Consider the following 11,957-nt stretch of genomic DNA (forward strand, 5'->3'; position numbering starts at 1 on the left):
TCTATAAAATACTGCCCGAGTCGTCTTTAGGTTGCAAAGGCTGACTTAGACTTAAAGTGGTCCTTGGAGACAGCTGCCGACCCCAGAGCTAGTGCTGTTGAATCTAGTGGTTTACTGTTTTGCTCAAGTTAAAAGACAGATACGTTTCCTTTCTGATCATCCAGTGATGCCTGTCTGAGCGAGCCTTGGGCTTCCGCCGTGCCCCGGAATATGCCCGGTTGGAGGTTCTGTGGCAATGCTTGGCACAACCAAACTGGGCACCAAGCATGCCCCCCCACCCCGTGACTCCACTGCACCTGTGAGAAATCCCAGACTCGGCTTCCAGCTTGGCTCGGCTGGAGGGGACAGCAAGAATGGAAATGTGAGGTGGAGTGGAGAAGCAGGAAGTTAAACACAGACCAGCAAGAGAAAATCAAAGCCCTGTCCATCCACCCGTCCGTTGGTCTGTCCATCCATGGAGTCGCCCTCACACGCCACAGTCCGACTGCTTCTCCTGGAGCTGCCTGGTCAGTATCTGATGCGAGGACAGGAAGGCCACCCCTATGTGGAAGAGGATCTGCCAGAGGTTCCTGAGCCCGTGCAGGTACACATTGCCCAGGCAGATGGACAGCAGCAGGAGCAGCACCTTCAGGGGCCTGGCTGGACTGTAGAACAGGTACAGATAACACTGGAACGAGAGTGCGCGAGGCGTCAGCGCCGCCAGCTCGGCGAGAGGTGCGGCTCCTGGCCCACAGAGCGTTCCGCCCCACGCGTCAGCTTAGTGAGCTATTCCCCGCAGCAGAGCGCAGACCCTCAGGCCACGCTGCTGCTGATCACTGGGTGGACACAGGGATTTAGAAGCGAGGACGGAAAACAGATGTCACAGGAGGAGCTATAGGAGAGAAGCGTCCAAGGTAAGAGGCAGAGACGCCCAGACCGCAGGCTGTAGAGAGGAGGGGTGCAGGTCGGGCGCCGTGCCAGGCTGGCCTCCCAAGGAGGGAGCCGCTGCAGCCAGCAGGCAGTGAGAGAAAGCCATTCTGCTCTTCCCGTTTCCCCTGAGTCACAGCTCCACTGCACTGTTCCTACGGGCACGTCTTCAAAAGCGGCTCTGAGCCAGGCAAAGGTCTCACAGCGGGGACTGTGACTGGCCACTGTGTGTCGGGCGACCACAAAGAAAAGGGGCGATTCTGCAAAAGTTGGAAACTGGCCAGGCGTGGTGGCACACGCTTGTATTCCCCGTGCTTGGGAGGCGGAGACAGGAGGATTGCGCGGGTTCAAAGCCAACTGCACTGGCTTAAGAGACCCTGTTTCTAAATTTAAAAAAAAAAATTATATATATATAAATAATAGGTCTGGGAGTGTAGCCAGAGGTAGAAGGGCTTTCAGGAACCCCAGTACCACCAGAAAGAAAAAAAAAAGTTGGAAACCGCTCTTTGGTTCCACGATTGTTTGGGGATAGAGCACCTTCTCAGAACACAGAGCAATCAACCCCGGGCCAGGGCCACACGTCTCTGGTCCCAGCAACTCAGGAGGCTGACGCAGGAGGATCACAAGGTCGAGGCCAGCCTGGGAAAAGCAAAGACCCTGCCTCAAAATAAAGAATAAAGAAGGCTGAGGATGTAATTCAGTGGTAAAGCATCCTGGGGGTGTGGGAGGGAGGAAAGGACGGAAGAGAAGAAAACAGCGATCCAATGGAGGCTCGCGCTGCGGGGGGAGGGCCCTCGCGACCAAGCCGGCCGAGGAGGAAGGCAGCCAACACAAAGAAGGGGCTACGTGAGGTCCCACAGCCCTGCAGGGGCAGGCCCCAGAAAACTGGCACCAGCCACACCTGAGGCGTGGAGACTAGTTTTCTAAAATGATAATAATAATAAGTGCCTTTTCAATCTTGGGTTGGAGACTTCTTTTTTCACAATAAGTAATTTTTAAAAATAAAACCATCCTGCCGGGCGTGGTGGCACACGCTTGTAATCCCAGCATTCGGGAGGCGGAGACCGGAGGATGGTGGTTCTCTGACAGCCTCAGCTACTTAGTGAGGTCTAAAATATAGGGCTGGGGAGTAGCTCAGAGGTACAATGTCCCTGAGTTCCATCCCCAGGACCACAAAAAAACAAAAGAAAGAAAGAAAGAAACTATCCTAAAATATATATGGCAGAGCAGAGCAGTATCCTGAGAATAGGCACTTTAATAATTAAAAAAAAAACTTAAGCATTCAGAGATAAGACTACAGTCTGTCTATGTGGAGGACAAGGAGAGAGGATTAGAGTCAGATCGTTATCAGAATTAATTCCGCCCACAGGGGGTCCCAAAGCTACTTTTATGCCATCCGCACAGCTTATCTGAAAATAACTAAATAACAATCAAGTTACAAACGCAGTTACAGTTCTAATTTTTGTTTCATTTCCTAAGGGACTGCTTGAGTCAAAGGTATCACTATTTAAAAACCTGCCACTTTACTTATATATATGTTTATTTTTTACCTAGTTGTATGTCTAAAATCCCCCCCTTTGTTGAATGTGGCAGTCTCCACGGCCCCCCAGACTCCTGGCTCCTGTCCTGCTGTCCTCAGTGGCCGCTGGCCTGGCTTCCCCCACCTTCATCCCAAGTTCTTCCTCTCAAATGAGAAGGTCAGGCCACAGGGGCCTGAGATCCTTGCAGTAAGGGCTCAGTGTGTCCCAGGACTTGAACCAGGACCTTGGTGAAATAAAAACAGGACCTAGAAACTTCCTGAAACTTTGTTACAACAGAAGAACAAAACAAGGCCACAGATTTAACCAGAATATCAACCTTTACCCACCTGGAAAATGCAGGCTATGAAAGGAATAAGAAAAGCCAGAATATTTCCGATTTCTTCCTGGGCAACCTAAGACAAATATAGGGAACAGGAAGAAAGGGGCTTTAGATGAAGAACTGGGGCAGGGGCCTCACTGCTCAGCAGCGCGGCTGCGCAGCCATAGCCCGGCTCAGGGACGCGCAGGCCCTGATTAGGTGGCACGCCCACGCTGGCACACAGTGGTTTTCAGCAGCCAAGACTATCATGAGCTCCTCTGTCCCACACATCTGGGCGAAGTCCTGACCTGAGATGCTCCGCCCACCTTCCACCTCCTCAGAGTCCTGCTCATCTGCCAACACCGCGCTCTCCCCTGCTCCTCCCGGCCCCAGGCGCTGCCGCATCCTCCGCACTGTCACCACACCCTGCTCTGGACCACGAGAGCCTGCGGGATGAGGTGCTAACCGTCTCACTGGCCAGGCATCTATGCCAGTGTGCACAGACATTTGGCAACCACCTGGCTCTGAATAACTGGAAACAGTAGAGTGGAAACCAGAGCACACAGTGGTCAAAGGCGAGGTATGGCTACAGTAGTTAGCACTCCGGGAATCCCCGCCTGCAGCTACTCTCAGCGAGTCAGGCGACACTCATATCCCCGAGGGTTACTATCTTTCACGCTGTAGACTCTGGTCACCACAGAGCCAGTGTGAGTTATATGGCTCTAGCTTTGAAAACATTATCTACTTGCTTATGCTAATAATAGTTCTTTACCTTTGAAAAGTATTTGAAATACTTCAACATTCAAAAATTATCTTAAAAAGCATTAAGCGGGAGGTGGTATTAGAGGCCTGTAATTTCAGCTACTTGAGAGGCCAAAGCAGAAGGATCACAAGTCCAAGGTCAGCCTGGGCAACTTAGTGAGCTCCTGCCTCAAAACAAAAGTAGAAATGCTGGGGGACAGCTCAGTGATCAGGTACTTGCTTAGCAGGCATAAGGTTCTGGGTTCAAATTCCAGTAACTTCCCCCCTAAAAACCATATATGTTTTTAAAGCATTGAGAAACAGGAGTGGCTTTGAGATGAACGGGCCAACAAAGGGAAGTCTATCACTCTGTGCATCCTAGTGATACAAATCTATGATGAAGGTAGAAAAGTGGTTTCTGTATTATAGGAATAAGACTATCAGACAACCTCTTCCCAGGGGAAAAAGAGCCTGAGCCTTAAAGTTCAAGCACCAACTTTTGTCCTGGGTGAGTCATCTAGCTCCCAGAGCGATTATTGGGGTGAAGTCCCATGTCCTTGTGGCAAGTTGTCCACAGTTCTTAGAACAACATACACAAAAGGGCAATTTTCATATTTACTAAACTTACCACAAAGAAGAAAATCAAACTCTTTCACTTGAATTAATATTTCCTAAAACCTTAGTTCATAATAATCTTTTTTTTTTTTCTTTTGCAGTACTGGGGATGGAACCCAGGAGCATTCTACTTCTGAGCGACACCCCCAGTCCTATTTTTTTTTATTCTTTATTTTGAAACAGGGTCTCACTGAGTTGCAAAGGGCCTCACTAAGCAGCTGAGACTGTCGTGAACCGTGAACCATGATCCTCCTGTCTCAGCCTCCCGAATGCTGCGGTTACAAGCATGAGCCACCACGCCCAGCCATAATAATCTTTTAAATAAAACCTATCTGCCAGGCTTGGTGATGCACGCTTTTGCAGCACAGGTTTGCTGTAATCCCAGCATTTCGGGGGCTATCAGGGGAGGATCATGGCTCGTAGCCAGCCTCAGCTACTTAGGGAGGCCCTCCTCAACTTAGTGAGACCTTTTCAAAATTTCAGTATTTGGGAGGCTGAGATAGGAGTATTACAGGTTCAAGGATATCCTCAGCAAGTAGCAAGACTCTCATCAGCCTAGAGAGACCCTGTCTCAAAATAAAAGTAAAATAGAGCTGTGGGTATCACTAAGAAGTAGAATGTCCCCAGGTTCAATCCCCAGTTCCAGAAAGAAAAAGAAATAAAAGGGCTAGGAGTATAGCTTAGAGGTAGGATGCCCTGGGTTCAATTCCCAGCACCACAAAAAATAAATAAATAAATAAAAATAAATAAATAAATAAGTAAAATGTATTCCCATCAGCTCCTTCTACGGTGTGTCCTTCGATTTGCACCGTAGGAAATAGTTTACCTGTAAAGAATGTTCTACAAGGTGAACGCCACGAACGAGGTTCAGCGCCGCGCACATGATGTTCAGGACCAGGGAGAGGACACCCAGGGCTGTCACTGGCTCCATTCGGAAGTTAGGAGCTTCCCGAGGAGAAAAAAAAAAAGTAGCATTCCCGTGAAAATAACGTCACACAAGAGAAAGAGAAGTAAAGCCACTGACTACAGCTCCACTACCGCGAGGTCCGAGATGTTACACACAGAACTGCAAGCACTATTTTTAAAAGCAGCAGAAGTTAGAGAGAAAACCAAAAGAAATGAAGGACAGAGGGATAGGGCTCCCAGGAGAGCCGTCCTGAGGGATGGGATTCCCAGGGGAGCCGCCCTGAGGGATGGGGCTCCTAGGTGAGCCATTCTGAGGGGTGGGGCTCCCAGGAGAGCCGTCCTGAGGGATGGGGCTCCCAGGAGAGCCGTCCTGAGGGATGGGGCTCCCAGGTGAGCCATTCTGAGGGGTGGGGCTCCCAGGAGAGCCGCCCTGAGGGATGGGGCTCCCAGGAGAGCCGTCCTGAGGGATGGGGCTCCCAGGAGAGCTGCCCTGAGGGATGGGGCTCCCAGGTGAGCCATTCTGAGGGGTGGGGCTCCCAGGAGAGCCGCCCTGAGGGATGGGGCTCCCAGGAGAGCCGTCCTGAGGGATGGGGCTCCCAGGAGAGCTGCCCTGAGGGATGGGGCTCCCAGGAGAGCCGTCCTGAGGGATGGGGCTCCCAGGAGAGCTGCCCTGAGGGATGGGGCTCCCAGGTGAGCCATTCTGAGGGGTGGGGCTCCCAGGAGAGCCGCCCTGAGGGATGGGGCTCCCAGGTGAGCCGCCCTGAGGGATGGGGCTCCCAGGTGAGCCGCCCTGAGGGATGCGGCTCCCAGGTGAGCCGCCCTGAGGGATGGGGCTCCCAGGTGAGCCGCCCTGAGGGATGGGGCTCCCAGGTGAGCCATTCTGAGGGGTGGGGCTCCCAGGAGAGCCGCCCTGAGGGGTGGGGCTCCCAGGTGAGCCCCCCTGGCCAGCAAGGTCTGCGCGCTCCTGCTCGCCTTCCCATTGAGACCCGCAGTTCCCAGCCACAGGCGACTAGCCTCCAGGAAGGCACCGTGACAACGTTGGAGATACTTTTGATGGTCACAACCAGGGACGGGGCTCCGGGCATCCCAAGGATAAAGGCCAGGAAGGCGTCTCAGCGTCTCACAATGCGCAGGACAAACCCACGGCGGAGAACTATCTCACACAGCAAGAGGGCTTAGGCTGGGGCATTCTCATTTAAAACACTTTCTTGTGCCAGAGAGGACCAAGGGTTTATTTGTCAGTTGGGCACCAAATCCTGATTCCTCAACCCTCCGGCTCTAAAATGTTCCACCCTTTTTCTGGTAAGGATAAGATTCTGTGTCATGTGCACGTCTAAAGAAAGCCATAGCAAATTGTTTTAATTCCAAAGTAATTGGGAAGAAGAGGGAAACACTGATGATTTGGGCTCTAAGCTGTTTCTGGAGCTATACTTATTCTCCCTCTGGAGATAAGTGTGAAATTTGATTCTGGCGCTCACAATTAAACGGCGCCCGCCAATTCTCTTGCTACGTCTTTTTAAATCATCCTTTCTTGTCCTTACGTTTCTCTCACACACACGCACACGCCTAGCCACAATCTAACTTATGCATATTGTTAGTGTGTTAGAGTCTCCACAGAGCAATGCAAAGTTCCTGTTAGAACAGAACATGCTACCTGCACAGAGTCTAGCCTCCGGACAAGATGAGTCAACCCACAGTAAAGTGTCCCAGGGAGGTGGGCAAGCTGACACTTTCTGGATTTTCTCCTCTTGTCTAAGTGTTCAAAAAACAAAATATGTATTACAAAAGTATCCCTATGTTCAGGGCGACACTTGAGGTTCAGTTACCTAACTTCCTTCTACAGAGTTAAACGTGCTCCCAGTACAAAGCAGGATAACTTGTTGGTTGGCATGGAGCCAAACTAGGAACGCTCTGGTTGAAACAGGTTACACCAAAACACAAAGTTAGGCTAAAAACATAAACATGTTTAACATACCACTTTTAAGATTCAAGCAATGCGTTTAGTACAAAACTGTTAAAAAACAAAATAATTAGATCGTTATAGTGTAGACAACTCTTTTAGAGGATTCAGCTCTTATACCATATTACAGAATGCTTAGACTATAAATATCTACTTTAATTAAGGATTACTTTAATTGTATGTAACTGTAAAATCAGGAATGTAAAAAGATCATGCTTCGCGACAGGGTAAGCACTGAGTGGCTAGTGGTGCTCATTCTACAGTCACAGAGCGCCAAGGCACTGTGATCACACCCAGAGAACTGTGACCCCAGGGGCAGCGGGGGGGGGTCCTCGAGGACCAGCGGCCCTGGCTCCGGCCCCGCCAGCACTCTCGCCCCACTGCCCTCCCCGTGGAGACGGGCACTGTCTCACTATGATGTGCTGAGAAGGAGGTACGCAGGATGCACAGATCCGTACAGTCCAGTCGCTGGCTTCTAGCAAGAGAGAATGAGTCTCACTCACAACATTCAAGCTTGCCGACTTCAGGTTAGGAAAACCACCTCCATGTCACTCTTCCCAACTCCTGAATGTCATCGCGAGAATAGAGTCTCCTCAGACCAATCTGCTGCTACAGAGTGTGTGTGTGTGTGTGTGTGTGTGTGTGTGTGACTTGAACCAAGGGGCATGCTATCTCAGAACTATGCTTTACAACAACTAACTAGAAGTAGGATTGGTCTGCACTTTCCCTACACACTTTCCATCCTCCTCCCCTTAAATGTGCATTTCTAGTTAAAGAAGACCAGTGACTATTTTAAATTCACAGCGCCACTTCCCCCACGTACCCGGCTCCAGGTGCATCGCTGTGTGGCCGTTCACCATCCCACTGGCCACGTCTGTGTCTCCCAGCGTGAGGACCACCGGAGGCTGGAGCTCGAGCTCCTCCCGAATTCTGTCCAAGCTGCTCTTCATCTGAGAGGAACTTACATAGTTAAAATGCCACTTCATCTTCTGAATGATGCTGTCTGCAGAGAGAGCCCACAGTGAGCATTTCATTAGGGCGTCACAAGGCAGTGCACAGAGCCAAGCGGACACTTCCGCGCGAGCCCAGGGACCCGCCGGAGCACGGAGGCCGGGAAGGTACACGGGGCCACGCAGCTACTACTGAGCAGCACGAGTCTGATCTACTCTGCAGAGCAGAAGGGTAAACTGTGACTGCAGAGAATCAGTCATCCATCACAGGACCACAGCACCGAGGGTGTCAGGCAGGAAGGGCCGGCGTCTCAGCTCGGCTGCCGTGACAATTCACAGAATAAACTTGAAAATGGGAATAGTAATTCCTGATTTATCTCACACAAAAAAAGTCTGTTTGAAATGACAAGTGAATATGAGTATCTTGTGCAAACTAGGATGAGATCCTGGTTTGCATTCTTCTATGTTAATATGAGTCTATTACCAAACCTTAGGAAGCTTTCAAAGCCTCACACATATTGGCAAAGTGAACTCGTGTCCAATTCCACAATCAGCATGCTCTGACTCATTCTGCTCCTACTCAGTAACGCTCCACGGGGCGCAGTGAAAGGTGTGCTGCTTTGTAAGGAGGCCCGTGCAGAGACGAGGGGAGAGAAACACGGCGCCCACGTCAACCGGCGGCACGGCTTGCTGCAGTTGTGGTCCACCCAGGGACGGCACACCCTCTTCATGGGAAGAAGCGGGGCTGGGGCCAGTGGCGACTAAAGCCACAGAGAGCAACTGGGAGCCAGCTCTTGGTCTAGCACAGGCCAGCCGGGGAGCTGCATGCCAGGGAGCTCCCGAGCTCCTTCAGGGGGCACTCAGAGGGCACTGGTCCCACTTTTTTTGCAGGTCTAGGGATGGAGCCCTATTTTTTTATTTTGAAACAGGGTCTCACTAAGTTGCGGACGGCCTAAGTAGCTGAGGCTGTCTGCAAACCTTGATCCTCCTGTCTCAGTCTCCCAAATACTGAGATTACAAGCGTGCACCACCACACATGGCTTAAAAATACAACTTTTAAAAATCATAGCCATGTCAAATTAGCCTAAGAATTTCTTCCTTCCTTCCTTTCTTTTTCTGGTTTTGTGATACTGAGGATAGAAGCCAGAGAGGGTTCTACCTCCAGGCAATACCCCCAGCCCTGTTTTATTTTTTGTTTGGAAACAGGGGCTCGCTAGGTCGATGAGAGTCTCACTACTTGATGAGGCTGTCCTCGAACCTACGATCCTCCCATCTTAGTCTCCTAAGTGCTGGGCTGTGCCACCACGCTCTGCTCAGCCTAAGAATTTCAAACACTGCTGCTCACTGTCTGCTCCCCCGGGGCGAGTGAGCTGCTCTGGAGCAGGAGCCGGCAAGACTTGCCAACAGTGCTGGGTGGTAAATATCGACGTCCGGAGGCCTCCGTGGTCTCCGTCATGACGGCGCAATCCAGCTGTTTGGCAGAAAAGCACCCATAGGTGACTTGCACAAGACTGAGCAGGTTGGTGCATCTTCACTTAGGAGATGCGATGTCTTGAGAGGCCTGCTCTTTGGGAGACTGCGTTTGTGGTGATGGCGCACTGAGGTTTTTGATTAATCTCATTAAAGAGACACTGCTCATTCCAGTATTTCAGAACAAATCCCACCGTAATGCTGGGCTCACACAACTACTGAGGACGCTGATACGGCTCGTACATCGTGCTTTTTGACTTGTTTTTCTATGACTGTTGTTCGTCTGTTTATAGCTCACACCCGTGACTCCTGTTAGTCGACCTGAGTGTTGATGCTGTAGCCTATTCTACTGTGTAATCTGCCTATCGGGTGCTCTGTATTTTTTATTCCTCTTGAATAAATCCCCCTTGAAAATGTAAATAAACATATTTTAAATACTGTTTCAATTAAAAAAAATAAATAAGAACGCGCAGGGCTGTGTCTCGCGTCCCTGGCAAGCACAGGCGGCTGCCTTCTGGGCCAGCGTTCACTGCCCAGAACGAGCCACGCAGGCTCCGGCCAGGCGGTCCTCCACCTCGCCAGCCTTGGAGCCGCGAGGAGCCAGTGTCAGACCCAGGCTCCTGGGCCTCACGGGCAGCCGGAAGCCGCCTCCGTGGTCTGTGGACGCGCCGCCACAACTTTCCGTGATGGCCAAAGCCAAACCTAAACCATGCGTTCACGTGCGCAATGCCGCGGGGGAGACCAAGAAACGTGGAGGCTGCTACAGACCAAACTGGAGAAAAGCGTAAGGCCGGGAGGCGAGGCCGATGCAGGTGGTGTCGTAGGAAGCTGTGAACTCCCACCAGAGGGTTTCCAGGAAGCAGAAGGCCATGGCTGCCGGACACTGGCGGGAGCAGATAGCCATGCACGCCACGTCCCCAGAAGAAGAAAAACTGAAACAAAAAGGACATCTGGGTTACCAGGCGCGGACGGCAGAGCGCCCCACCGCTGGGCACAGGCCTGGCCGCAGCTGCCTGCGACAGCTCCCGTCTCCTCAGCTACAACGTCTCCCACCGTGTGTTTCTTGGGCTGCCTCTCGGATGCCTAGCAGTGTCAGCCACCAACAGCGTGTGGTCACTCTTGTGCACGCATGAGGGAAGTGTGTTCTACAGGGGAATGAGCCTCAGTCGCTGCACAGAGAACAGCGCCGGCACCCACCGACGGCAGCAGGCAACTGGGGCCAGGTGCCTGGGGCTCCGCGCACACCCTCGCCCTTCCTGAAGCTGCTGCTGTAAACACACACCTTGGACCGCTGTGTGACACCACACCTACTTTGTGTGTGTATGTGGGCACTAGGACTGAACCCAGGGGCATTCTACTCTGCGCCGCAAGCCCCAGCCCTTTCCACTTTTATTTTGAAATGGGGTCTAAGTTGCTGAGGGTCCTGCTGATTTGCTAAGGCTGGCCTCAAACCCGGGATCTGCCTGTCTCCGCCTGCCTTCCGGATCCACTTTAACATGTGTCCCATCCGTGCGTGTTACCTCAACCGGTGTTTAAAAGTAACCGAGGTTTTGCTGATTTCTGAAACCACAAAGTGCACGCTTACTGTATGGTGAAGTCACGGGTTTCGGCACAGCCCCGGCCAGGATGCTGGGCCAGCCGCGAGGCTAAGGTCTTGAGCCGTCTCCTGCATTCCAGAAAGTCCTGGGAGTGGTAAAAGTCAGTAGAGGCCGAGAGCGGTAGTCCATCCCTCACCCGCACCACGCTGGCGAAAAGGATCATGGACATGGTCCGTGCGCGAAGTCATGAGGGCACCTGAGGGCGGCAAGGGTGGCGCGTCAGTGGGGCCGTTGATGGGCCAGGCTCTTCAGGTGTCCCGGGTTGCCCCACCCGGCCCGCTATCATTGCAGACGAGGCCTTTATTGTAATTCCCCTGTCCTCTCCCACTGTGCCATTCTCCTCCCTCCTTTTCCTTCTCTCTCAAGAATCTCTCCCTCTCCAGAAGCAGGCCAACTGGGATGAGGGCACAGGGACAGCGAGGCAAGAAGACAGGGCCAGCGGGGCACAGGAGCGACGGCCGCCATGACAGACTGCAAGACATCGCGCAAGACAGCCATGAGGGACAGAAGGGCCCGGCGCAGAGGCGGCAGGGACCTGTGCGCCCGGGAGGCAGGTGCCAGGCAGCTTAGCTGCTGTGTCTTCACCTGTGAGGAGACTGAGGGAGGCGTAGGGTTCTGAGCACCTAACCCAGTGCCCCCGGCGGGGAGAGCAGAGGAGAAGGGGGCCATGTCTGCCTCGACTGCTGCAAATGCTTGATACGGAGCCAGGCCCCATCACGACTGAGTCCCTACAGGTGGTTAAAGGGAGTCATTTAGCAAATTATAATACAGCGAGATACTAAATATTTGGCCAGGATAAGTGAGTGCATGAAGAAACCAAAGAAAACAGACCTGAGCCCTCAGGATTCCTTAGGCAAAACAGAAAAAGTGCCTCTCGGGAAGCGAGCAGGCGGCCGGGGTCAGCTGGCAGAGGTGGCGGGTCACCCGTCAACTCCGCCGATGCCCCACAGGGCAGCACCTGCCCATCCGCGG

General features: G+C 52.3%; 1 protein-coding gene across 1 annotated transcript; it reads right to left on the reverse strand.

Annotated features, from left to right (window-relative positions):
* Positions 1-466: 466 nt before the first annotated feature.
* Positions 467-11,154, reverse strand: SEC22C (SEC22 homolog C, vesicle trafficking protein; the record flags this gene model as incomplete). The annotated part of the gene is made up of 6 exons (XM_080715806.1): positions 467-667; positions 2,774-2,839; positions 4,928-5,046; positions 7,791-7,966; positions 10,152-10,319; positions 10,973-11,154. 6 exons carry the CDS (start codon positions 11,152-11,154, stop codon positions 467-469), a joined length of 912 nt encoding a protein of 303 aa, XP_080571932.1.
* Between the last annotated feature and the right edge of the window lie 803 nt (positions 11,155-11,957).

Source organism: Muscardinus avellanarius (genome assembly GCF_963383645.1).
Source record: "Muscardinus avellanarius genome assembly, chromosome: 18".
Taxonomy (NCBI): Eukaryota; Metazoa; Chordata; class Mammalia; order Rodentia; family Gliridae; genus Muscardinus; species Muscardinus avellanarius.